The sequence below is a fragment of the Oncorhynchus kisutch genome, linkage group LG7, assembly GCF_002021735.2.
Source record: "Oncorhynchus kisutch isolate 150728-3 linkage group LG7, Okis_V2, whole genome shotgun sequence".
NCBI lineage: Eukaryota > Metazoa > Chordata > Actinopteri > Salmoniformes > Salmonidae > Oncorhynchus > Oncorhynchus kisutch.
Genome location: NC_034180.2, coordinates 39405449 through 39433081, shown reverse-complemented (window position 1 = coordinate 39433081; position 27633 = coordinate 39405449). Strand labels below are relative to the sequence as shown.

General features: G+C 43.3%; 1 protein-coding gene across 2 annotated transcripts; it reads right to left on the bottom strand.

Moving 5' to 3' along the window:
- Window positions 1-2449: 2449 nt before the first annotated feature.
- Window positions 2450-26669, bottom strand: LOC109893968 (proteoglycan 4). 2 transcript variants are annotated; one of them, XM_020487182.2, is made up of 11 exons: window positions 26235-26665; window positions 24977-25077; window positions 22968-24092; window positions 22696-22769; window positions 11607-12169; window positions 11070-11166; window positions 10813-10879; window positions 10530-10702; window positions 7027-7143; window positions 3210-3269; window positions 2450-3095 (listed from the first exon to the last, which is right to left on the bottom strand). In XM_020487182.2, the coding sequence occupies exons 2-11, from the start codon at window positions 25014-25016 to the stop codon at window positions 3006-3008; spliced, it is 2406 nt and encodes an 801-aa protein (XP_020342771.2). In that variant the 5' UTR covers window positions 25017-25077; window positions 26235-26665; the 3' UTR covers window positions 2450-3005. The 2 variants fall into 2 exon arrangements, with proteins under 2 accessions (XP_020342771.2, XP_031684938.1); XM_031829078.1 differs by lacking the exon at window positions 7027-7143 and having other exon boundaries at window positions 26235-26669.
- Between the last annotated feature and the right edge of the window lie 964 nt (window positions 26670-27633).

Genomic DNA, 27633 nt, shown 5'->3' with positions numbered 1-27633 from the left:
CTCTGAGCTGCGGTAGGTTGGTGGTAGATGAAAGGCTGTGTCCTTTGAAGAATGTCTCTGCTGGTAAATTGGATACGTTGTAGTAACGTCGTTGTGTGGTAGACAGCATACTCTGTCTGTTCTAGCCCACATTTGCAGCTGCTGTTGCTAACTCAACGGCTAGGAGGTATCACTTCTGTAGTGAAAAAGAGTTCAAAGGTCATACAATTTGCAACCAAAGCTCACGCTGAGGTTGGCTTAGTTCTGTAGTTGACATCGGACATCCTCAGAACAGATAGTTATTTGCTCTTTTAACGCAGAGGCTGCAGACCTCACGTACTTGGAACAGGAGGTTACATTTTCGTCAAGGCTTTATATAGTGGAGCAAGAAGGGTGTGTTTGAAAAGTTTTATAACCCATGTCTCTTCACAGGGGCGGGCCACTGATTGAGCAGAGCCCTAACCTTATGAAAACCCAAATATCTCATTTGGAAGCTAAAATTAGATTTAATCTCTTCACCAATAATTTTATATTCAAACATGTAAATTGAACAACAATTCCATGTGAATCGGATAACTACAATGTGCAGACTTTCCACTGTAGAATTTATGTCATCCTATCATTGATGAGAATGTCTCAGATGACAACCGAACTGACATCATATTCATTAAGTACCACTGCATATGTTCAATTGGTCAGATTACCAGAATATAGTTCATTTCTCCCCACCTTCTGATGTTCCCAGAATCTCTATGTTAACCAAGGATTTTCAAATGTCACATCAGTAGGGTAGAGAGAGGAAAAAGGTGGGGAAGAGGTATTTATGGCTGTCATAAACCTACCCCCAGGCCAACGTCATGACAACACCAAAGTATGTTCATCTCTAGGAGACATGTCTCCTTCCTGAGCAGTATGACGACTGCGTGGTCGCATAGTGTTTATACTTGCGTATTATTGTTTGTACAGATGAACGTGGTACATTCAGGCGTTTGGAACCATACTTCTGGAGGTCTACAATTTTTTTTGATTTTCCAATGATGTCAAGCAAAGAGGCACTGAGTTTGAAGGTTGGCCTTGAAATACATCCACAGCTACACCTCCAATTGACTCAAATGATGTCAATTAGCCTATCAGAAGCTTCTGAAGCCATGACATAATTTTCGGGAATTTTCCAATCTGTTTAAAGGCACAGTCAACTTACTGTATATACAGTTCTGAACCACTGGAATTGTGATACAGTGAATTAAATGTGAAATAATCCGTCAGTAAACAATTACTGTCATGCAAAGTAGATTTCCTAACAGACTAGCCAAAACGATAGTTTGTTAACAAGAAATTTGTGGAGTGGTTGAAAAACGAGTTTAAGACTCCAACCGAACATGCTGACCAGACCGGACACGTCACCTGCGTTGCAAAATAAATGTAAAAATCCATGTTATTCAATTATTGCACCCACACTGCACGCGCACGCCAACGAGCGTCTGCGTTGCCAAGGGCTAAAATAGAACTCATTGCTATTTCTGACGCAGATCGCACTGCAAGTCCTGCCTCTCCCATCTCCTCATTGGTTTATAGAAGCAGGTACCCACGTGCCATCTCCGCATTGGTTATACCCATGTGGGTTATTGAAAGACGAACTGTTTTGCCGGTAGTTGTGGTAATACAATGAAAGTTTAGATGCGATCACCATATAAGTTAAACGATGAAAAGGTCTGGAAGGAGGAGAGATGACTAGAAACGATTCGGTTGGCCGTTTTATGTGTGGATTAACTGTCGGAGTAGAGGTCCTAGTGCATTTCAAATAAAATAACAAAATGTTTATATCCCAGGACAAATTAGCTAGCAACAGCAAGTTAGCTAAATAGGACAAATTAACGTTAGCTAGCATGTGCAAGCTAACTAGCTAAATTGCCATACATGTTTAATGCTTTTCGACCTGTCCCCAAATTAATGTCATTGGTTCAGAGTTTGTTTTGATATTTTAACCTGCGTGTCGTGATCGCGTTTGGTGTGGGGGGGCAAAATAAATTTATGCACGATAGCGCACGATGGCGCATGCGCGCAGCCGGTTTGGGTTCCGTGTAAGTGTAAGTAAACGTCCGACTTCAACTGTTGGTAATAAATGGATGTGATCCTTCCATTACCACTTGCGAACAGATTAATACAGGTGACAAGAGGGCAGCAACTGGGTGGGATATTTTCTTAGCCGGTCATTGCGTGTGTGTCTGCCTCTGTGTGATTATGGTTCTTCTGTAATAATCTTGGAAAAAACCTTTCAATTATTACATTTGTTTTGATCACAGTACTAATCACTACAATGGCTATAACGTGTCAACTTCGAAGACCCCAGTAGATGGAGACAAAGAGCATACTAACCAAGGCCTCCCATATGATTTCCCAAGTCATGTCACTGTAATAAAGCACTTCAGTCTCCCTGCTGGACAGCACTGTACAGAACAAACACACATCGTTAGCTTTATATTGCCCATTTTATTTATTCTGCATCTTTGGCAACATAGTCAGCGTTCACATTTTAGTTACATATAAGAATCAATGGATTGCTAGACAGGGAGACTGCATCCATACACTCCCTTTCCCCCTTCCTCCCTTAAATTACAATCAAAGTGCTTATTAAAAGTGCATATTTACAGAGTGCTAAAACGGACAGAAAACATGAACATGTTTTAAATGGAAGACTGTGGTACTAAAGGCACTGGACACAGATCAGCAGCTTTAGATGGCACTGCTAAGAAAAAGTTTAGGAGTCAAGCAAAGGTTTGGTATGATAAGATCAGTTACTTTGTGTAACCTTCTGATGGGGTCCCAGTGTAGACATTTACAGCAACCTGCACCTGCACTCTTGACCAGAAGGGGGCTCTGTTGTGCCAACAAAGCCTAACTTTCTCTATATGGCTGTCAATGACCATATCAGCTAGTAGAGGAGTGACTCCACTCCCCATCCTTCCACCAATAGCAGTGAACTGTACCTCCCGCCGAGGTTTCCCTCAAGCACACAGACCTGGGCGTTACATCTCAAAGTGACGATACATGCACTCCACGTATCCCAGAACTCTTTGCCAGTCTGGTCCTCCGGCCCTCAGCATCTCCTCCATGGTCTGTAAAACACAGATGACTTCAATACTGCAGCGTTCACTGTTGAGTTTTTTCATACAAGCATACAACAAACTTGACAGTCTTTAAATAACACAAGTTCTGATTAACAGACTCACCAGTGATGTTGTGATTCCAACATTCTCTCCCGTCTTAAATGCCAGGCTGAGGTTCTCGCTCTATGGATAAAAGAAGCAGCACCATGTCTGAGAGGCAAATCACTGAGTGAGTGTACAATGCATGTGTGTGTTACCTAGGACTGTTCCGGTGTCCGTACTACCGCCACACCGGCATTCACGAATCATGACTAGTCAAATTCCATGTGATCGTTTAGTCACAGTAACTAGGCTTCTCCATGAGAGCCCATGAGCTCATGTTGCGTCACATTTATAAGCTATGCAATTGCGTGAGGAAACAGAGTTGATGGCCTCTATTAAAAATGGTATCCCATCAGCTTTCTATAGGCTAAGCCTACTATATTTATTTCTCAACTTTATTTTAATGCACATTGCTTTGCGTTACAACAGGAGTAGTCTACCTGGCTGGCATGAAAATTAACCACGGGAAAAGCATCCTCCATTCGCTATTTACAGTGGGGCAAAAAAGTATTTAGTCAGCCACCAATTGTGCAAGTTCTCCCACTTAAAAAGATGAGGCCTGTAATTTTCATCATAGGTACACTTCAACTATAACAGACAAAATGAGAAAAAAAATACAGAAAATCACATTGTAGGATTTTTTATGAATTTATTTGCAAATTGTGGTGGAAAATAAGTATTTGGTCACCTACAAACAAGCAAGATTTCTGGCTCACACAGACCTGTAACTTCTTTAAGAGGCTCCTCTGTCCTCCACTCGTTACCTGTATTAATGGCACCTGTTTGAACTTGTTATCAGTATAAAAGACACCTGTCCACAACCTCAAACAGTCACACTCCAAACTCCACTATGGCCTAGACCAAAGAGCTGTCAAAGGACACCAGAAACAAAATTGTAGACCTGCACCAGGCTGTGAAGACTGAATCTGCAATAGGTACGCAGCTTGGTTTGAAGAAATCAACTGTGGGAGCAATTATTAGGAAATGGAAGACATACAAGACAACTGATAATCTCCCTCGATCTGGGGCTCCACGCAAGATCTCACCCCGTGGGGTCAAAATGATCACAAGAACGGTGAGCAAAAATCCCAGAACCACACGGGGGGACCTAGTGAATAACCTGAAGAGAGCTGGGACTACGCCGCCAGGAACTCAAATCCTGCAGTGCCAGACGTGTCCCCCTGCTTAAGCCAGTACATGTCCAGGCCCGTCTGAAGTTTGCTAGAGAGCATTTGGATGATCCAGAAGAAGATTGGGAGAATGTCATATGGTCAGATGAAACCAAAATATAACTTTCTGGTAAAAACTCAACTCGTCGTGTTTGGAGGACAAAGAATGCTGAGTTGCATCCAAAGAACACCATACCTACTGTGAAGCATGGGGGTGGAAACATCATGCTTTGGGGCTGTTTTTCTGCAAAGGGACCAGGACGACTGATCCATGTAAAGGAAAGTATGAATGGGGCCATGTATCGTGAGATTTTGAGTGAAAACCTCCTTCCATCAGCAAAGGCATTGAAGATGAAACGTGGCTGGGTCTTTCAGCATGACAATGATCCCAAACACACCGCCCGGGCAACGAAGGAGTGGCTTCGTAAGAAGCATTGGGCCAAAATGGGCCAAAAGCATTGGGCCAAAATACCAGCAACAGTGTGTGAAAACCTTGTGAAGACTTACAGAAAACATTTGACCTCTGTCATTGCTAACAAAGGGTATATAACAAAGTATTGAGATAAACTTTTGTTCTTGACCAAATACTTATTTTCCACCATAATTTGCAAATAAATTCATAAAAAATCCTACAATGTGATTTACTGGATTTTTTTTCCCTCTTTTTGTCTGTCATAGTTGAAGTGTACCTATGATGAAAATTACAGGCCTCTCTCATCTTTTTAAGTGGGAGAACTTGCACAATTGGTGGCTGACCAAATACTTTTTTGCCCCACTGAAAGTGCATAAGGATGCCATGTATTTTTCCCCCTGCTCCTGTTCGACAGGTGCATGATAATGGTCCAGTCTATATGAAAACTAATTTCAAAACTAAAGAAAATATGAAATTGAGAATAGCGTGATGGTGACAATATTATCACTTCTGAATGATGCCCAGCGTGTGCAGACAAGAAACAGCTATTACCTTTTTAACTTTATCAAATCATAGTTGCACGCATCATGTAGCCTAGCTCATAGGCCTATATATTTAGATAAGGTTTGTATCACAACTAAAGTGGCCAAATAACTCCAAATGTGGTCTATAGGCCTAGGACCCCTGGAACACGATCAGAGCACATAGCCTACGGAGCGCACAGCCTACAGAGCCTAGTGAAATGTGTTCTTATAAGCCCAGTCATTGAGCAATCACGTGTGAAAGAGTTTTGACTGAACACTATTTAAAAGAGGATCCCAGCTTTCTCGTACTGCTATATTTATTGAAATTAAGCACATTAATCCCCTTTACAACAGGGGTAGCCTACCTGGCATACATAGAATGCAAAAGGGGAGAGTGTGGAACCTACTACCATACCCCATTCAAAGGCACTTAAATGTATTGTCTTGCACATTCACCCTCTGAATGGCACAAATACACAATCCATGCTTTAAATTGTCTCAAGGCTTAAAAATCCTTCTTTAACTGGTCTTCGCTTCATCTACACGGATTGACGTGACAATAAGGGATCAAAGGTTTCACATGGGTTTACCTGGTCAGTCTATGTAATGAAAAGAGAAGGTGTTATTGATGTTTGTATACTCAGTGAATATTAGTAAGCTATATGTAAAGACCATATTAGATTAAGAATAGTCTGATGGAGGGCCCCCCGAGTGGCGCAGCGGTCTAAGGCACTGCATCGGGAGTCCCATGGGGGGCACACAATAGCCCACCGTCGTCGGGGTTAGGGGAGGGTTTGGCCAGAGGGGGCTTTACTTGACACATCATGCTCTAGCGACTCCTCGTGGCGGGCTGATCTCGTCGTCAGTTGAATGGTGTTTCCTCCGACACATTGGTGTGGCTGGCTTCCAGGTTAAGCGGGCGGGTGTTGGGAAGTTGCAGCGATGAGACAAGATCCAAATAAAACAATTTAAAATAAAGATTTGTCTTATGGGTGAGAATATTATCAAGTGCTTGTCAAATTGCGAATGAGAGACTGATGAAGTGTGTTCAGCCTGCGCAAGAAATAGAGCTGAGCTCATGCCTTGCATGCAACGTTTCTCAAATCATTATTAGAGTCGCATCATGCAGTCTCAGAATGTACTAAACATCTAAACATATAGCCTAACATTTGTATCACAACTAAAGTTACATAATTAACTCTAAATTAAGCATATAGAGGACCTGTTACCTTGTAAACGACTCAACACAAAATAGCCGCATGTGCACACATCTGGAAATCGTTTGGGGAAAATATACTTTTTAAAATGTTTATTCCCAGCTATGTTCTATTATATTCTTCATACTATAAAATAATGCCACGGAATTCTAAGCAAGTCTGCTATATGAACTAGTGTTGCCCACAGCCATATGACATAGCAAGATCAGAGACTAACATAAGGACAACTCAGAATATGCTATTGTGTTCTTTTGAAATAGACTATTTTCTTCATATCATGTTTCTTTAGACCTGTCTAAAATTAATAATGGATTTATTGTGATGGTCTAGGCGACATTAAATGGATGTACATGTTCCAAAAGTCTGCATCAGTAGCTTGTAGGCTATGCGTGGAAGCCTGGAGATGCTAAACGTGTTTATGTTAATTACCGGTAAATTACCGTGAGACCGGCAGATTTGGATGAAAATCAACATTTGACAAAATGTCATAACCGCCACAGACCTAGTATTACCCACCTTGTTGTCAGGGCTAAGGGTGCAGTAGGGGATGTGTGAAGGGAGGTAGGTGTGGTACACAGCACAGAAGGCCAGACCATCCGCCCAGCTACTGCTGAAGTTAGTGATGTCAATATTCTGTCAATAGAGAAAGTGAGCGGGGGCAGAGAAAAGGTAAAGACACCACCATGCTGTGCTGAGTGATTACATCTGGACAACATTCTCTTTACATCAGAGTCCCAAAGCATTCTTTCTCCTGACCCTGTTCAACATGCACACACACTAGGGATGGGTGATGTCAACCTTTGTCATATCGTGATTATGTACCCATAAAACATTGTGATGAGCGATGCTTTCGCCCCTACTAAAATAAATAAATACAAATCTGCTAAAATGACTATTGGACTGTAGCACGAAATCGAATCAAACTGGACAAATCATGTTGAAAGATAATGTCTAGTAGGAGGATAGGTTATTGGTCATTTGGTTTACCGTCTCACGGAGGGATTTTCCCAGGCTGCATGAATAATTTCTGTCTTAATAAGCTTAAACTTGTCATTAGTTTTTTGTATAGGCTATTGATATTGTTTGTTCCCTCTCATTATTAGTCCTCTGGTTACTAGTGCTGAGCGATTAACCAAAATGTTTTTTAAACAACTAATTGACTGACGTTGTTTCAATTACTTGAATTCCATTTCATACTTTTTTTCTTTCTGTGAGCTCAATGGCACATTTTGCTGCAGTTTCTCTACAGATAAATCAGATCATCTGCCCAAACTGTGCGATGGAGTAGGGAGTTGTAGTTTCCAACAGGGTAATGTTCTACACAGTTTAGCGTAGAAAACTTTATAATCAACTACAATGTCAGATCTGTGCGATCAAGAGGGGACACAGAGAGCAGTTTCTTTGTGAGGTATCTCTACCTGAAAATACATGAACTAAGGGATTGATATTTGGTATTCAGCAGTCATAAAAGTATGCCTTATTTACTTTGAAGAAGTACAAAATTGTAATTTTGTCAGAAAGCATAGCCGGCAGCTCTATAGATATGAGATGACTTGGAATGGATTTTATATTTTTATTTTTTATATTTAACTTTATTTAACTAGGCAAGTCTGTAAATAAGAATGTGTTGTTAACTATGACGGCCTACACTGGCCAAACCCGGACAATGCTGGGCCAATTGGGCAGGATAATGTCATCAAATAAAACAAATGTAAAATCCACAACAACTAAAATGTTTGATTAAAGTACTGTGAATAAATGGTTAATAAGTAATCAGAAGTCATGGGCAGTCACAATATACATTGTTTTAGTCTTTGTTACAGCACTCAACCCACATAATGCATAGTGCATTTAATGTAAAAAATATATATATTTAACACAGCAAAAAAAAAATAAACGTCCCTTTTACAGGCCCGTCTTTCAAAGATAATTCATAAAAATCCAAATAACTTCACAGATCTTCATTGTAAAGGGTTTAAACACTGTTTCCCATGCTTGTTCAATGAACCATGAACAATTAATGAACATGCACCTGCGGAACGGTCATTAAGACACTAACAGCTAGCAGACGGTAGGCAATTAAGGTCATAGTTATGAAAACTTAGGACACTAAAGAGGCCTTTCTACTGACTCTGAAAAACACCAAAAGAAAGATCCCCAGGGTCCCTGCTCATCTGCGTGAATGTGCCTTAGGCATGCTGCAAGAAGGCATGAGGACTGCAGATGTGGCCAGGGCAATAAATTGCAATGACCATACTGTGAGATGCCTAAGACAGCGCTACAGGGAGACAGGACGGACAGCTGATCGTCCTCACAGTGGCAGACCACGTGTAATAACACCTGCACAGGATCGGTACATCCGAACATCAAACCTGCAGGACAGGTACAGGATGGCAACAACAACTGCCTGAGTTACACCAGGAACTTACAATCCCTGCGTCAGTGCTCAGACTTCAGCAATACGCTGAGAGAGGCTGGACTGAGGGCTTGTAGGCCTGTTGTAAGGCATGTCCTCACCAGACATCACCGGCAACAACGTCGCCTATGGCCACAAACCCACCATCGCTGGACCAGACAGGACTGGCAAAAAGTGCTCTTCACTGACGAGTTGGTGATGGTCGGAGTCGCGTTTATCGTCAAAGGAATGAGCATTACACCGAGGCCTGTACTCTGGAGCGGGATCCATTTGGAGGTGGAGGGTCTGTCATGGTCTGGAGCGGTGTGTTACAGCATCATCGGACTGAGCTTGTTGTCATTGCAGGCAATCTCAATGCTGTGCGTAACAGGGAAGACATCCTCCTCCCTCATGTGGTACCCTTCCTGCAGGCACATCCTGACAGGACCCTGCAGCATGACAACGCCACCAGCCATACTGCTCGTTCTGTGCATGATTTCCTGCAAGACAGGAATGTCAGTGTTCTGCCATGGCCAGCGAAGAGCCCGGATCTCAATCTCATTGAGCACGTCTGGGACCTGTTGGATCGGAGGGTGAGGGCTAGATCCATTACCCCCCCCCAGAAATGTCCGGGAACTTGCAGGTGCCTTGGTGGAAGAGTGGGGTAACATCTCACAGCAAGAACTGGCAAATCTGGTGCAGTCCATGAGGAGGCGATGCGCTGCAGTACTTAATGCAGCTGGTGCCCACACCAGATACTGACTGTTACTTTTGATTTTGACCCCACCTTTGTTAAGGGACACATTATTCCATTTCTGTTGGTCACATGTCTGTGGAACTTATTCAGTTTTAGTCTCCGTTGTTGAATCTAGTTATGTTCATACAAATATTTACACATGTTAAGTTTGCTGAAAATAAATGCAGTTGACAGTGAGAGGACGTTTCTTTTTTTGCTGAGTTTATATACAAAAAAATTATAATAATACTGATACAATTTCAAGAAAAAGAAAAATCGCTGAAATCTGAAATCGTGATAATTGTCTTATAATCGAACCGAAACCACACTAATCGCTCACCACTACTGGATACGTTAAGTTTTTAAACTGTTCAAATAACTTTGAGATGGAACGCTGTTTCATTCTTTGTTTGATCGGGAGAAAGCCATGTATAAAAAGATGAAGCGTAGCCTTCTGTCATATTCATTGCCTATATTCCTTTCTCTCTCCATTCGACAGGCTAAGTTATTTTTTTAAACAGCTTGACATAAGATAGTTAAGGAATGTCTGTTATAAAAAAAATTATAGGTTTAGGCTACTATAGCCTGATGCCCATGCATCTGACAGAGAGAGAAACTATATTTTCTGACTGGACATTTTGTGCTGTTTTTGTGGATTTCTCCGCTCTGTCTGGCCTTCATTCCTCTCGTGTTCTGTAGCTCCTATAGAACATATGTATAGAAATGAACTATAGCAAATACGAAACGACAAATTACTCAGAATGTCACGTGTGAATCCCTGCGAGACTACGTTTTGGGTCACATCACGATGTCGTCACCAATCGTCGTCGAAAGACAACGCTATCATAGTAAATCGCCCAACCGTAACACACACATACGTTACAGTACCTTGTAGCCCTGAGTGCGGCTCTGACACCAGCGCAGAAGAGAGTTCCTCTTGGAGCCTCCATGGCGACGTAGCAGTAGATTAAAGCCATCCTGAGACCTGGTCTTAGAGGTCGTGTTTGGGGGCAGCTCTGCCAGGGCAGAGTTGTACTGGTTCAATGCCTCCTCCCGTTTCCCTGGAACACACATATGTCAATAGAAAGGGATTTAGCTCATTTCCGTTACTAGACATAAGAGCAACATGGAATGGTGAGCGTACTGACACATGGGTGATTGTGGAACACACCTGTGTGAGTGCTGGACCAGCTGTCTTGCCATTCTAGCCCTTTTCTTCCTCTGGTTTGACTTTGGTTCTGAAAGGACACACCATACAGTATATATATTCCTACACAATAACATAGCATATATTCCTTTCAAATTCTAGTAGATCAGAAAACACACTAACGCAATGATGCCACCGGTTGGAATAGTAATATAGTTAAATATTTCCAGAGGTATGACACACAGACAAGCAGTTAGACCCCAACTTTTAAGTGGTCTCACCTTGTTTGTAGATCCAGCTATTGTGGCAGTATTGGACTGGGATGTTCCATTCATTACAGCAGGGGAGTCTGAAGATGCGGGTAGTCTGGAAAGGCTTCTGTGAAATCAAGAAATGTGCTTTGCTTTTATTAGATGAACTGAACTCACACAGCCACACTGAACAGAGAAGATTTGTTGTTCAACTTATCAGGGGTCAGACATGAGAGCAAAGCCAACTGTTATTGATACACATGATTCTCAGTTCATGTTTAAAAAAATATATCAAAACTGAAAATAATGATTATTTTTGAATAATCTAACCGAAAGCGTAGTAGTGGATCACAGTTTTAACATGGTTTTTACAAATCCATGTCCTCAAGTGCCCTGCCTGTTAATCTCTGTTCCATTACAGCAGTCCAAAAATCGGTCTGGATTGCTTTTTGTTAGAACAGCCAGCTATATAAATCATGGACATTAACCTTCATTACAAGCAGGAGGCTGAGCGTAAGTTCATGTATAGTTGAAATCATACAAACAGGAAGTCATCATGGTACTCACCTTGCCCTCTCCTGTGTGACTCTCCTCTGTGTCTCCCTCATGCTACACCCTTCCTCTCCACTCCTCTCCTCATTGGTCACGTTCCTCAAGTACCTGTTAGCCACGCCCTTAGTGTCCGTTCGAGCCTCTTTCACACTTATATTCTTATTCCCTTCTTCCTGGCTCCTCTTCTCCATCTTGTCATCTCCTCTTCCTCGGCCAAACCTGCTGATCCCCCTCTCCCTTCCCCGGTGTGTCCCCTCCTGGGTCTCCAGTGTGCTGGTCTCCCCAGTAGCCCTCTCCATGCCCTGGGTCTTGGCTTGAGCCTGGGCCTGTCCTGGTCCCTGGTTCTGGGTGAGGTGGACCAGTCTCTGTCTGCTCTCCCTCAGCTCTCCTCTCAGGCTGACCAGCTTCCCATCAGTCTCTTTCTGTCTCTGCTGGGCAACCTCCAGCTCCCGCTCTGTATCCATCTGAGCCGCTCTGAGCGTGTTCAGCTCCTCCTCGGCCTCGGCCCTCAGTCGGTCGGCCACTGCTACCGCCACCTGCAGGTCAGACTGGAACTGGTTCCACTCCACTCGCTCCGTCTGCAGGAAGGAAGACACTAACAGTTAGCTACTATGAAGAACAACCCAACGGTTGAATCATGTGTGTTAGTGCTGGGCTGGAACAAACATATGTATAGTCTGCAGCTCAAGGCCTGGAGTTAACTAATTTGGTCTTAAAGTTTATTTCTATATTCACACCCAGAGTGCAAGTCTTTAATCTTTGATTTCATATGGCATAATTTCCATATTAATTTGTCTGCCAGCATCACATTATACACAGCACTGGGCCTCTAGAGACTATGAGCTATTTAGTGATCAAATATCCATTTGGCATTCATAATCTGACTCAAATATTGGACAGAATGAGAGGCAAGCTTTTGCAAGTTTAGAGGAGTGGCACTAGGGAATCAAATGAGCCACATCGGGACCCTGTGCCAAGGGGTTGTGACATGGTGGCGTCGACAGACATGGAAGCTCTGCTTCTAGCTCCTAAGCAACTTTGCTACACCGCAATAACATCTGCTAAATGTGTATGTACCAATAAAATTGTATTTTGATTTAAATAGCCCTGGCCCCATTCAGGTGCTCAGATCAGATCCACTAACCTAGAATGTAGTGTTAACAGCTCTTACTCCCAAGGGTTTTTGATGCACTGAGATTATTGTATATGTTTCCTTAGAAATGTATCAAGTCCAAACAGGGAAAGGAGCATTATTGCTAAATTTCAAAGGAAACAGCAGGTTAGCGGTTTTCATTATGAATCTTGTTCTGGAGGCAGTTCTGCAGAGTGGTCACTAGCTGGCACAACCACAAAGTCATACCATCTGATTTTAAACCTAACCCTAACTTTAACCACAATGCTAACCCTAACTTTACCCACAATGCTAACCCTAACTTTACCCACAATGCTAACCCTAACCATAATTTAAGATCACATAGTACACATATTTAGCATATGTTATCGCGGGTGTATTGAAATGCTTATAGTTGGCTAGGAACAGGGTGACTGTGTCTATCGGTGCCATCTTGAATTACCCCCGCATCAAGCTATTACCTCATGAGAAGGGTGATACCAAGATACCAACACCAAGTCCTCAAATCAAAACCAGACGGTGCATCTCAATATTGTAAAGTGGGCTCCTCCCCTAACCTCATCTGCAATGATAGAACTGCACCAAGGTAAAGTACCAACAAACATCAACCATGTTTTCTTCACATCTCCTGTGTCCAAATTGAGTTATTGACATACTGTAGCCTTGTTCTCTACCTATATAGTACTCAAAACACCCCCAATTAATTTAGTTAAATAATACAATGCAAACCATTCCAATGAGGACTTGGCCATGCAAAGCCAATTATCTCAGAATCATCTTTTTGCAGATAGAATCTTCTAGTCCCAAGCTCTCATATTGAGAAAACCTTTTGAGAGCAGACATCCCTATAATGATGGAAATAGAGGACTAACAAGCTCCAAAGCAGTCAGGTAACATACAGATGGACTCGGTTCGTGAACATTGCAATGTGACCCGCAGAGTAACGTGGGAGTGTGGAGGAGTTGGGTCGTTTGGTAATTAAATGAAGAATGGATAGAGACGTGGAGGAGGAGGAGAAGAGACAGAGAAACTGGAGCCAACTCATTTCCTCATCTGACCAGCGACTCAAGACCACAGCTGGGGCCAATTATGCAGTCACTGGAGACACACACACACACACACACACAGAACATATTCTCTTCCACCCACTCTCGATAACACACACCTTCCTTCTTTGTCTTTTCCCTTCGAACACAGCCATAAAGTGAAGTTCACCCCTCTCTCGAACACAAACTTTACAGCATGTAAAACCACACAAACCCTGAACAACCCGTTCCCACATTCTTTGATTCAAATCCACAAACACAGCCTCACACAGAGTTTAAACTGCCTTGTTATGGCAGCAGAGACAAACTACGTTTTATTAGTACACATGATGCAACTCATAACGCCAGATGGGAGAAAAGGGACAATGTGGGAAACCATTAGTCTAAACCCCCACATTCTTTAGTAGCCTATGTTCTGAATCCTGTCTGTACAGCTAACTAACTGTCAGTGTCCAAATAGGGTATGTCTTAGAAGGGAAACAGGATGGGACACTCCTTAACTCAAAGATAACACTGTTGATTTTCCCTCAGACACACACACTCTCTCTATATACAGTGCCTTGCGAAAGTATTCGACCCCCTTGAACTTTGCGACCTTTTGCCACATTTCAGGCTTCAAACATAAAGATATAAAACTGTATTTTTTTGTGAAGAATCAACAACAAGTGGGACACAATCATGAAGTGGAACGACATTTATTGGATATTTCAAACTTTTTTAACAAATCAAAAACTGAAAAATTGGGCGTGCAAAATTATTCAGCCCCCTTAAGTTAATACTTTGTAGCGCCACCTTTTGCTGCGATTACAGCTGTCGCTTGGGGTATGTCTATCAGTTTTGCACATCGAGAGACTGACATTTTTTCCCATTCCTCCTTGCAAAACAGCTCGAGCTCAGTGAGGTTGGATGGAGAGCATTTGTGAACAGCAGTTTTCAGTTCTTTCCACAGATTCTCGATTGGATTCAGGTCTGGACTTTGACTTGGCCATTCTAACACCTGGATATGTTTATTTTTGAACCATTCCATTGTAGATTTTGCTTTATGTTTTGGATCATTGTCTTGTTGGAAGACAAATCTCCGTCCCAGTCTCAGGTCTTTTGCAGACTCCATCAGGTTTTCTTCCAGAATGGTCCTGTATTTGGCTCCATCCATTTTCCCATCAATTTTAACCATCTTCCCTGTCCCTGCTGAAGAAAATCAGGCCCAAACCATGATGCTGCCACCACCATGTTTGACAGTGGGGATGGGGTGTGTTCAGGGTGATGAGCTGTGTTGCTTTTACGCCAAACATAACGTTTTGCATTGTTGCCAAAAAGTTCAATTTTGGTTTCATCTGACCAGAGCACCTTCTTCCACATGTTTGGTGTGTCTCCCAGGTGGCTTGTGGCAAACTTTAAACAACACTTTTTATGGATATCTTTAAGAAATGGCTTTCTTCTTGCCACTCTTCCATAAAGGCAAGATTTGTGCAATATACGACTGATTGTTGTCCTATGGACAGAGTCTCCCACCTCAGCTGTAGATCTCTGCAGTTCATCCAGAGTGATCATGGGCCTCTTGGCTGCATCTCTGATCAGTCTTCTCCTTGTATGAGCTGAAAGTTTAGAGGGATGGCCAGGTCTTGGTAGATTTGCAGTGGTCTGATACTCCTTCCATTTCAATATTATCGCTTGCACAGTGCTCCTTGGGATGTTTAAAGCTTGGGATTTTTTTTAAATCCAAATCCAGCTTTAAACTTCTTCACAACAGTATCTCGGACCTGCCTGGTGTGTTCCTTGTTCTTCATGATGCTCTCTGCGCTTTTAACGGACCTCTGAGACTATCACAGTGCAGGTGCATTTATACGGAGACTTGATTACACACAGGTGGATTGTATTTATCATCATTAGTCATTTAGGTCAACATTGGATCATTCAGAGATCCTCACTGAACTTCTGGAGAGAGTTTGCTGCACTGAAAGTAAAGGGGCTGAATAATTTTGCACGCCCAATTTTTCCGTTTTTGATTTGTTAAAAAAGTTTAAAATATCCAATAAATGTCGTTCCACTTCATGATTGTGTCCCACTTGTTGTTGATTCTTCACAAAAAAATACAGTTTTATATCTTTATATTTGAAGCCTGAAATGTGGCAAAAGGTCGCAAAGTTCAAGGGGGCCGAATACTTTCGCAAGGCACTGTATATACATCCCTGAGGTACTGACATAGTGACCCACCACAGGCACAGATGCGGACTCTCATACACTGATTCATGAACAGTCTCTCTGGGAGTGTTGAGCTAATTCCAGATGTGTGTTTCTCGGTTGGTGTGTGTGCTTTTGTGCGTGAGAGAGATAGAGAGAGAAAGAACCATCCATCTGTCCCCACGCCTCAGTTTACATCCACACCCAGACTCCCTAACGCGTACTTGGGGAAACATCCTCACTCTACCGTGGCTCTGCAGCTTTCCACATTCACTGGGGTGTGTTGAACAACCAGTTCCCATACACTCTGATACTCATTAAGAGACTGGCTCAGTCCCTCTACTTACAAGGCCTGTGGATACACTCCCCCACTCACCTAGAGAAAATACATACTGCTTATACCTCTCCCATATACACACACACATGGTATCTACCTTCTCCCCAGCCTCCACCATTTTTTTACACATTGCAAATTTGACAAACAACCTTCATTTGGCATGTAAACATGTTCAACCCCAGCCTCTTGAGTTCTTGGAGCCAAAACCAAATAGCTCATTCCAGGAAATCTGTAGCACTGTCCACCTGGAAATGATCCCAGAGCAGACCTGAGAGCTATTAAATCCTTGGGATCAGCCCACCCACCAACCAACCAACCACACGGACAGGCACAATGAATGGGGGGAGACAGGGAGGCTAGCATGGGGGGGATAAGAGACAAAAGCAACAGTTGTGAAGTAATTGTTGTAGTTTCTGTGCTGAAGGAGGGAGGGTTGGTGAGAGAGGAGCGGTGAACCCTCAGATGTCCAGAGAGAGAGGCACAGGAGAGAGAGAGTGAGGTACATTTACAGTTTAGTCATTTAGTAGACGCTCTTATCCAGAGTGACTTAAAAGGAGAAATTGAGGTTAAGTGCCTTTGCTCGGTTACTGGACCAATGCTCCTAACCGCTAAGCTACCTGCTGCACAGAGAGACAGAGAGACAGAGAGAGAGAGAGAGAGACAGAGAGACAGAGAGACAAGCACAGAGAGAGAGAGAGAGAGAGGCACAGCGAGAGATGTATGACCATATTAGAGAGACATATTTCCCTCAGATTACACAGATACACAATTAGACAACAAACCCGATTTTGATAAACTCTGTATCTACTGGGTGGAATACCACAGTGTGCCATCACAGCAGCAAGATTTGTGACCTGTTGCCACAAGAAAAGGTCAACCCATATTTATGGTTATTTATTATCCCTTTTGTACATCGTTACAACACTGTATATATACATAATATGACATTTGTAATGTATTTATTCTTTTGGAACTTCTGAGAGTAATTTTTATTGGTCATTTTTATTGTTTATTTCACTTTTGTATATTATCTACTTCACTTGCTTTGGCAATGTTAACATATGTTTCCCATGCCAATAAAGCCCTTAAATTTAATTTGAATTGAGAGAGGGGTACAGGGAAAGAGAGAGAGGTGGAAAGAGAAAGAAAGAGAGAGAGGGGGGGGGGTAGAGAGATGCACAGGGAGAGAGAGCGAGGCCCAGGGAAAGAGAGAGGTAGAGAGTAGAGGTCGACCGATTAATCGGCATGGCCGATTAATTGGGGCTGATTTCAAGTTTTCATAACAATCAGTAATCGTAATTTTTGGACACCGATTATGGCCGATTACATTGCACTCCATGAGGAGACTGCGTGGCAGGCTGACCACCTGTTAATCGAGCGCAGCAAGGAGCCAAGGTAAGTGGCTCGCTAGCATTAAACTTATCTTATAAAAACAATCAAACTACACATAGTTGATGATATTACTAGGTACTACTTCGCCAAATGGGTGATAATTTAACAAAGGCACATTTGCATAAAAAGCACAATTGTTGCACGAATGTACCTAACCATAAACAAAATCAATACAGAGAAGTATATATTTTGAAACCTGCATATTTAGTGTTAGCAGGCAATATTAACTAGGGAAATTGTATCAATTCTCTTGCGTTCATTGCATGCAGAGTCAGGATATATGCAAAAGTTTGGGCCGCCTGGCTCGTTGCGAACTAATTTGTCAGAATTTTACATAATTATGACATAACATTGAAGTTTGTGCAATGTAATAGCAATATTTAGGTTTAGGGTTGCCACCCATTTGATAAAATATGGAACGTTTTGTTTCGAAATTACAGTTTCCGGATTTGACCATATTAATGGCTTAAGGCTAGTACTTCTGTGTTTATTATATTAGAATTAAGCCTATGATTTGATATAGCAGTCTGAGCGGTGGTAGGCAGCAGCAGGCTCGTAAGCATTCATTCAAACTTTTCAAACGTTTGCCAGCAGCTCTTAGCAATGCTTGATCACAGTGCTGTTTATGACTTCAACCTTATCAACTCCTGAGATTAGGCTGGCAAAACTAAAGTGCATTTCTTTCCTGGGAATATTGAACCTCCAGCTTTCATATGTTCTGAGCAAGGAAATGAAACGTTAGCTTTTTTTACATGGCACATATTGCACTTTTACTTTCTTCTCCAACACTGTTTTTGCATTATTTAAACCAAATTGAGCATGTTTCATTATATATTTGAGACTAAATAGATTTTATTTCTCTATTATATTAAGTTAAAATAAAAGTGTTCATTGGTCCTTCAGTATTGTTGTAATTGTCTTATATATATATATATATATATATATATATATATATATATATACACACAGTGCCTTGCGAAAGTATTCGGCCCCCTTGAACTTTGTGACCTTTTGCCACATTTCAGGCTTCAAACATAAAGATATAAAACTGTATTTTTTTGTGAAGAATCAACAACAAGTGGGACACAATCATGAAGTGGAACGACATTTATTGGATATTTCAAACTTTTTTAACAAATCAAAAACTGAAAAATTGGGCGTGCAAAATTATTCAGCCCACTTAAGTTAATACTTTGTAGCGCCACCTTTTGCTGTGATTACAGCTGTAAGTCGCTTGGGGTATGTCTCTATCAGTTTTGCACATCGAGAGACTGAAATTTTTTCCCATTCCTCCTTGCAAAACAGCTCGAGCTCAGTGAGGTTGGATGGAGAGCATTTGTGAACAGCAGTTTTCAGTTCTTTCCACAGATTCTCAATTGGATTCAGGTCTGGACTTTGACTTGGCCATTCTAACACCTGAATATGTTTATTTTTGAACCATTCCATTGTAGATTTTGCTTTATGTTTTGGATCATTGTCTTGTTGGAAGACAAATCTCCGTCCCAGTCTCAGGTCTTTTGCAGACTCCATCAGGTTTTCTTCCAGAATGGTCCTGTATTTGGCTCCATCCATCTTCCCATCAATTTGAACCATCTTCCCTGTCCCTGCTGAAGAAAAGCAGGCCCCAACCATGATGCTGCCACCACCATGTTTGACAGTGGGGATGGTGTGTTCAGGGTGATGGGCTGTGTTGCTTTTACGCCAAACATAACGTTTTGCATTGTTGCCAAAAAGTTCAATTTTGGTTTCATCTGACCAGAGCACCTTCTTCCACATGTTTGGTGTGTCTCCCAGGTGGCTTGTGGCAAACTTTAAACAACACTTTTTATGGATATCTTTAAGAAATGGCTTTCTGCTTGCCACTCTTCCATAAAGGCCAGATTTGTGCAATATACGACTGATTGTTGTCCTATGGACAGAGTCTCCCACCTCAGCTGTAGATCTCTGCAGTTCATCCAGAGTGATCATGGGCCTCTTGGCTGCATCTCTGATCAGTCTTCTCCTTGTATGAGCTGAAAGTTTAGAGGGACGGCCAGGTCTTGGTAGATTTGCAGTGGTCTGATACTCCTTCCATTTCAATATTATCGCTTGCACAGTGCTCCTTGGGATGTTTAAAGCTTGGGAAATCTTTTTGTATCCAAATCCGGCTTTAAACTTCTTCACAACAGTATCTCGGACCTGCCTGGTGTGTTCCTTGTTCTTCATGATGCTCTCTGCGCTTTTAACGGACCTCTGAGACTATCACAGTGCAGGTGCATTTATACGGAGACTTGATTACACACAGGTGGATTGTATTTATCATCATTAGTCATTTAGGTCAACATTGGATCATTCAGAGATCCTCACTGAACTTCTGGAGAGAGTTTGCTGCACTGAAAGTAAAGGGGCTGAATAATTTTGCACGCCCAATTTTTCAGTTTTTGATTTGTTAAAAAAGTTTGAAATATCCAATAAATGTCATTCCACATCATGATTGTGTCTCACTTGTTGATTCTTCACAATAAATACAGTTTTATATCTTTATGTTTGAAGCCTCAAATGTGGCAAAAGGTCGCAAAGTTCAAGGGGGCCGAATACTTTCGCAAGGCACTGTATATATATATATATATATATATATATATAAATCATCCAATTAATCGGTATCGGCTTTATTTGGTCCTCCACTAATAGGTATCGGCGTTGAAAAATCATAATCGGTTGACCGCTAGTGGAGAGGTAGAGAAAGCGAAGTATAGAGAGAGAGAGGTAGAGAGAAGCACAGGGAGAGAGAGCGAGGCCCAGGGAAAGAGAGGAAGAGAGAGGTGGAGAGACAGAAAGGTAGAGAGAAGCACAGAGAGAGAGAGCGATGCCCAGGGAAAGAGAGGAAGAGAGAGGTGGAGAGACAGAGGTAGAGAGAAGCACAGAGAGAGAGAGTGAGGCCCAGGGAAAGAGAGGAAGAGAGAGGTAGAGAGAAGCACAGAGAGAGAAAGCGAGGCCCAGGGAAAGAGAGGAAGAGAGAGGTAGAGAGAAGCACAGAGAGAGAGAGAGCGAGGCCCAGGGAAAGGGTAAACACTGCAGCCCGACACCCACATCTCAGCCAAGACTCAATGTGTCTGATCTCTCTCCCCATTCTCTCTCTAGCGCACACACACACAGCAACAATAGTCAGTCAGTCTCTCCATTCTCTCCCTCTAACACAGTCTGACTTTTTCCCCTAACGCCACCAAACAAAACAAGTTTTGTCTCCGACAGCTGAATGCAGCCCTCCTCCTCCACACATCTCTGTCACTCTCTGAAAGTACATTAAAGCTTTTATCAGTGTTAGAAACACTGAATTTAATATTTAGGGGTAGAGGTTCTCTCTCACTAGAGCCCGTCTCTCTTGGCTTTCCCCAGCTCAGTCTATCTGCCTTGGGTCCCTACAGATATGTTGAAGAGTTCAGGGAAGGAGAGGAAATTATAGAAAGGGATGGAAGGAAGTAGAAAAAGAGAGGATGGAAGGAAAAGAGAGAGGGATGGAGGGAGTAGGGCTTGTATTCCATCTTCCCAATCTGTAGCAGATCAGGGGAAGCTGTGAGCCCCTGGAAAGAATAATAATTATGGTGGGTCAAGGTTTGGAATGGGCTTTTGACAGGAAATTATCAGACAAAAATGGAATCTGAATTGGAATCTCTTGGGAGCCTCTGGATTGTCTGAGCAACGCTCAAAGAATTTAAACTTCCATCTTCCTTACCATGTCTTTCTACACACCATCTAGCCCTTTCAACACAGGAACCTGTGATAGTGCGTTGGGCAAGGGGGGGGGGGGGGGGCAAAATTATATCAGAGCATTTCCTCCTGGGCCTCTCAGGATGGGTCTAGGACAGGATGAGGCCTATTAGCAGGACCACGTCTCCCAGAGGCCCTTGCTCTGATCCATTTATGGGTGGAGATGACAGGGTCTTTTGTTGTTATCTCCTGAACTCAGATGTTACAAGCAGTGAAACCCAGCCCTGACCTCTGCCTCAGGGTGGTGTCATTTCCTGTTTACATTTCTAAACTTATCCACAGCCCCATTCTCGTTGACAGGGCTGCAGCGGAGCAGGTTGAGAGCTTCAAGTTCCTTGGTGTCCACATCACCAACAAACTAACATGGTCCAAGCACACCAAGACAGTTGTGAAGAGGGCACGACAAAACCTATTCCCCCTCAGGAGACTGAAAAGATTTAACATGGGTCCTCAGATCCTCAAAAGGTTCTACAGCTGCACCATCGAGAGCATCCTGACTGGTTGCATCACTGCCTGGTATGGCAACTTATCAGCCACAAGGCACTACAGAGGGTACAACGAATGGCCCAGTACATCTCTGGGTCCAAGCTTCCTGCCATCCAGGACCTCTATACCAGGCGGTGTCAGAGGAAGGCCCTAAAAATGGTCAAAGACTCCAGCCCCCCTTTTACACCGCTGCTACTCTCTGTTGTTATCATCTATGCATAGTCACTTTAATAACTCGACCTACATGTATATATTACCTCAACTAACCGGTGCCCCCACACATCGACTCTGTACCGGTACCCCCCTGTATATAGTCTTGCTATTGTTATTTTACTGCTGCTCTTTAATTACTTGTTACTTTTATTCCTATCCATATTTTTTTTAAACTGCATTGTTGGTTAAGGGCTCATAAGTAAGCACGTGACTAATAACATTTGATTTGATTAAAACTGAAGGTAATACACACCTGGGCTTCAGTACTTCGATTAATAGGAATATAATCTGTCATGTTCTACTGTCTAAATGTGTAGCCATGATGAGCCTCACTCCAGATCTGTTTGTGCTTTAGCCAACTGTCCTCTACAGTGTTCCTTTGTTATTATGCCAAATGTGCTGCATGACAACAATAGTCAGAAGACTTGGCTAAAGCCTAATCAGATCTGGAACTAGACTGAAGCTGAATGGTTACATTATGTCAAATCAGTTTCCTGATTTGGAAACAGGACATCTTCTGTCCTAAGGTAAGTTTAGTGTTTATTGGGATGTCTTGTTGGTATTTCTCACCTGCATGGTCTCCCGTAGACTCTGGACCTCAGCGGTCAACTCCTGGCGCTCCAATAGCAGATGCTTCAACATATCTGACAGAGGGAGGGGAGGGAGAAAAAGGAGAAAGAGAGTAAGCGCAAGAGAGGGAGGAGGACAGAAAAATGCATTTGGTAGTAGTTATTCATATAATTCAGAGGTATGACATCATGCATTTCATAATGGGGGATTATTTTAGGCATTGCTATAAAGAGGGAGTGGTAATGTTTATGTACATGATGTGCTGCTCTTACCTGCGCTGTTTAGTGTTGCATACTGACTGGGACTGAGACCCAGTGCTGTCCTACACTCCTCCACCAGCCTCTCAATCTCACCCTGGTTGTCTGCAGACCCATGGTGCTCCAGCGTGGTCAGGCTCAGCCCACTGTCCGTCTCGCTCTGCCCCAAGGGGCTGACCAGGCTAATCGGGCTGGCCGAGGACAGGGAGCTACCCAGGGATGAAGGAGTCTTGGTGGGGCTCATCAATGAGCTCTTCCCCTGGGGTACAGGGATCCTAGGACTAGACCTGGTGGGGCCTCCATTACACCCCATCACAACCCACCCTTCAGGCACGGCTGCATTACTTCCTGTCCTTCCTTGCAGGGAGATAAACCCAGGACCAATCACAGAGTAGCCTGGGCTGACGGGCAGGAGTCTCTTCCCACTTAGGGCTGGGGCTAGGGCTGTGACTGCTGCTGGGCCTTGGGCTGTGACTGCTGCTGGGCCTTGGGCTGTGACTGCTGCTGGGCCTTGGGCTGTGACTGCTGCTGGGCCTTGGGCTGTGACTGCTGCTGGGCCTTGGGCTGTGACTGCTGCTGGGCCTTGGGCTGTGACTGCTGCTGGGCCTTGGGCTGTGACTGCTGCTGGGCCTTGGGCTGTGACTGCTGCTGGGCCTTGGGCTGTGACTGCTGCTGGGCCTTGGGCTGTGACTGCTGCTGGGCCTTGGGCTGTGACTGCTGCTGGGCCTTGGGCTGTGACTGCTGCTGGGCCTTGGGCTGTGACTGCTGCTGGGGATAGGGCTGTGACTGGTGCTGGGGATAGGACTGTGACTGGTGCTGGGGATAGAGCTGTGACTGGTGCTGGGGATAGGGTTGTGACTGGTGCTGGGGATAGGGCTGTGACTGGTACTGGGGATAGGGCTGTGACTGGTGCTGGGGAATGGGCTGTGACTGGTGCTGGGGAATGGGCTGTGACTGGTGCTGGGGAATGGGCTGTGACTGGTGCTGGGGAATGGGCTGTGACTGGTGCTGGGGAATGGGCTGTGACTGGTACTGGGGCTGCTGGCTGGCCTGGTGTAGAGGGTGTGATCTGAGTGAGAGTAGGCAGGGTGGAGGTCACTGGAGAAGTAGGAGGGGTTTGGAACAAATCCAAGCTGGGCCCTGGATAGAATAAGAGCAACGACGCACGAGTGTGAGGGTGAGTGAGGGACACGTACAGATGGTCAGAGAGACAGGCAGACTGACAAAGAGAGTGTGAGAGATTGAGTACAGTGGTCACTGGTTGGGCATGCAGAGCTGCTAGGATGACTAAACCAGACCATTAACCCCTTACAATACCCAGGCTGTCATTCAGGATGAATGGGCAATTGCTCATCAGGAGACACATTCCTCTACTCTGTGCTGCTGATCTACACCACCACTGACCCAGTCCTCCTCTGTCCTTCGCTTGAACTGACCTTCTCTAGGTTTAATTGATATTACCACTGATAGAGTTCAACTAAACAAGTTATTGAAAGTGATGCATCATGATCAGGTAAATATCAATCCACATCAAATAACTCCCCACTTCCACCGCTGCCTTTTATGCACCTATTCCAAGCCATAGTGTGCTAGTGTGAGTGTGTCTACCAGCATTAGGCTTGCCATGATTAAGCCGTTGCCCTTGTGCAGAGCTGGGGAATTCTGCCGATTCATCACAGCTGGGGCAGCAGAGCCTGACGAATCACAAGAGGACGCGAGGAGAATAAGCCCAGCCAAGCCAAGATTCCTACCCTCTGGCTTACACACACACTTTGTGTTCCCCAATCTCCTGTCTCTTCTTGTCTCATTCCTTCTCTCTATTCATGTCAGTCTCTGTCCATCCCCCCTCCCGTCTCCTTTTGGTCTTTCCACCGTCAACTAAAAGCTTAAATATAAATGCGAGTCTCAAGGTATGTTGTCTTTGTTCTCTGTAAGAAAAGTCAATAGACTTGTTCAGCACAGCAAGGGGGGTTGGCGGGTTAATTAAGTGAGGTGTGTGTGTATTGTAGGGGGGCAGAGGGTACCTGTGGGTCCATGGCCGTCCTTGCTGGAGAAGGTACCCATGATGCAGTGAGAAAGTGGGCAACACACCAGTGGCTCTCAGTCAGGACAGAGCAGAGGAGACCTGCACACAACAATCAGTAGGATTAATCTCCAGTATGACACTGCACAATTATGTCATGTTCCACAAGGGAAATTATGCACCAATGAAATCGGTCATCACTTCTCTAATCATACACATAGCACTCAGTGGCATAACACATTTGAGGGGCCCCGCAAGGTCTGGGAGGAAAATATCAAACTTCCAGCAGTTCTACACATTTGGCCATGGAGCAGAAAGGAACATGGCGGGGGCTGCAGGGTGTATGGTAAGCCAGTGATAGTGCTTCTCTAATCACTTGATATGATTAGAGAAGTGCTATGGAAAAGGACTACTTTGTTTCACATGTAAACCAATCACTTGAACTGGACCCTCTAGTCTAGCATATTGAATGCCCAGTAAAACAGAGAGATCGTGCATCCAGACTAAACATTACACACCCTAGACTCTACGCCATGTTCATTTGAATGTTCATTTGAATTTGGTGTAGTACCTGTGGTGTAAATCAAAGCCAACAACTAAATAAACTACATTTTAGTGAGAGGGATATACCAGGAGACAGAATAGAACCCCACAACTTCTTATCATTAGCACAGAAAACAAACGATATATCCAAGGTAAATTTGCATACATTTTAATTACAGAAGACACTAGACATAAGTCTATTTACATTAGTAGTAGTAATAATAATGAAAATCCGTGCTGGTATCCTATGTTAGGTTGTCTAATCGTTTGAGTGCATAACATCAGTCCAAAGGAGAGTGCCAATACACGAGGCACTGGCAGTACTCAAACCAAATTTGTAGCCGACTAATGATGGAGATCACTCAAACCTCAATGGCTTTGGGCGTTTGCATTGTTCTCACATTTTAAATGAACTCGAAGGCCTTTAATCAAGATTTTACATTGGATTGATAAACCGAATGAAGTTTCATGCATGTAGTCCTAGACTTACAGAACCGCACCTAATTAATGTAGCCTAGGAGTGCAACCCAAGTCGTCCCATAAAAATATTTATTCAGAAACATACCTATTTATCCAAGGAATTACAAAATCAAACATTGTTGTTCTACAAACACAAAACCAGTTTCAAAAGAAGTTGGCTGATATGTTCTTTCTTTCCAAACAGTGACGCATGCATCAAGCTTTTTACTTTGCGAAAAAAAGTAACTATACACAACCTTTAAAGTAGAATAATTTCTTTTTTTAATCGATTTATTTTCCTCCTCGTGGAAATATAGTCCGTGTGTTGTCCTTTCTTCTCTCTGTAGCCTACCGCGCATTAGATCCGTCTTCGTCAATGCGGTGGGGTTGAGCACAACGAAAGGGTCGGGACGAAGTAGCCAAGTGCACCAACTCCACTTGTTATCGGTGGAGTAGACATATAAACTCCTGTTTCTCTCATGAAACCACCCAATATGTCATGTGATTATTTTCTAACAGAACTGAATGCATCTTTATCAACTTTATACAGGCCTAATTTTCTCTAACTTTGATCCATTCTACTCTGATGCCCTTTAAATTCGGGCCTTGACCACTAGGGAGCATAGTTGGGCTGTCCTACGGCATGCAACCTACCAGATGGAATTATAGCCAAAGACAGTACAGTATGAAGATAGCTAGCAAATCTCATGTGCAGACACACGTCATCGGTCGTAACGCTCCGAACTGCGCATGTACAAGATGTCAACTCAAAGGCACTCCTTCAATATAAAGTCCGTTTTTCACTTTCACGAGGCTGGAGTAATTGACATGTTCAACTACTTAAGACGTTGGCTTGAATCGAGGTTGTGCCTTTAGATTTCGAGAAAATTAAGAACGAAGGAAGAATTTTTCACTTCTCTCATTGACTTCTCAAACCCAAAACCCCGTCCTGGTCTGCTTCTCAAGCGTTCCCGGAAAACTTGCGATGTTGCGCCTCTGGGTATTGAAACTCTGTGTTATAGCCTTTTGAGTTGTCACCTCTTTTTGATCTAGTCGTATTTTATACATTTTTTCAGGTGTATAATCATATAAAATTAAACATATTGGTGAATCCTGTTGTAGGGGTAGGCCTGCGCCTGTAAGGTTGGCCCAGCAGTAGGCTCGGAGGCTTGAAAGCATTGGAATGGAGGCAGCGGTAGCCTGGGCCTACATCATTGGATTATTTCACAAAAACGATGGAAAGTTCCAGGTCTCTATGGGAATTAGGCTATTTACAGTGCCTGACAAAATAAAAATGACAAAATGATACAAACTTGAAAAAAGCAAACTTGGTTTAGACTACGCCAACTTGGCTTAGGCCCTAAAAAGAGTTAGCCTCGTATGAATCATCCTGGTCTCACGAAACAGAACCTAAGCTCGCAAGATCAGGTTGGTTTGTACAAAGCTAAAAAGGAGTGCCATGTTATCTATCATAAAGCGCTTCTCATGGTGGTCTGGGCAAAGATGGTGGATAAATTAAATGGTAAATGACCTGAGTGAACAATCTTAACAAAAATGGTCAAGGTTCCTGTCTGTGTAAGTGGCCGTTCCCTCTCTCGTGTGAAAAGATGGTTCTGGTCTACTTATTGTCCCATCCCCACTCTCCCCATCCTCCCC

Bases quoted from the DNA above. Each gene is read 5' to 3' on its own strand.
- LOC109893968 (XM_020487182.2), bottom strand. From the start codon at position 25,016: ATGGGTACCTTCTCCAGCAAGGACGGCCATGGACCCACAG. The intron at 10,880-11,069 runs GTGAGACCACTT...GTGTCCTTTCAG, and splicing joins TAGCTGGATCTACAAACAAG to AACCAAAGTCAAACCAGAGG. The intron at 3,270-7,026 runs GTGGGTAATACT...TTTTATCCATAG, and splicing joins CCCTTAGCCCTGACAACAAG to AGCGAGAACCTCAGCCTGGC.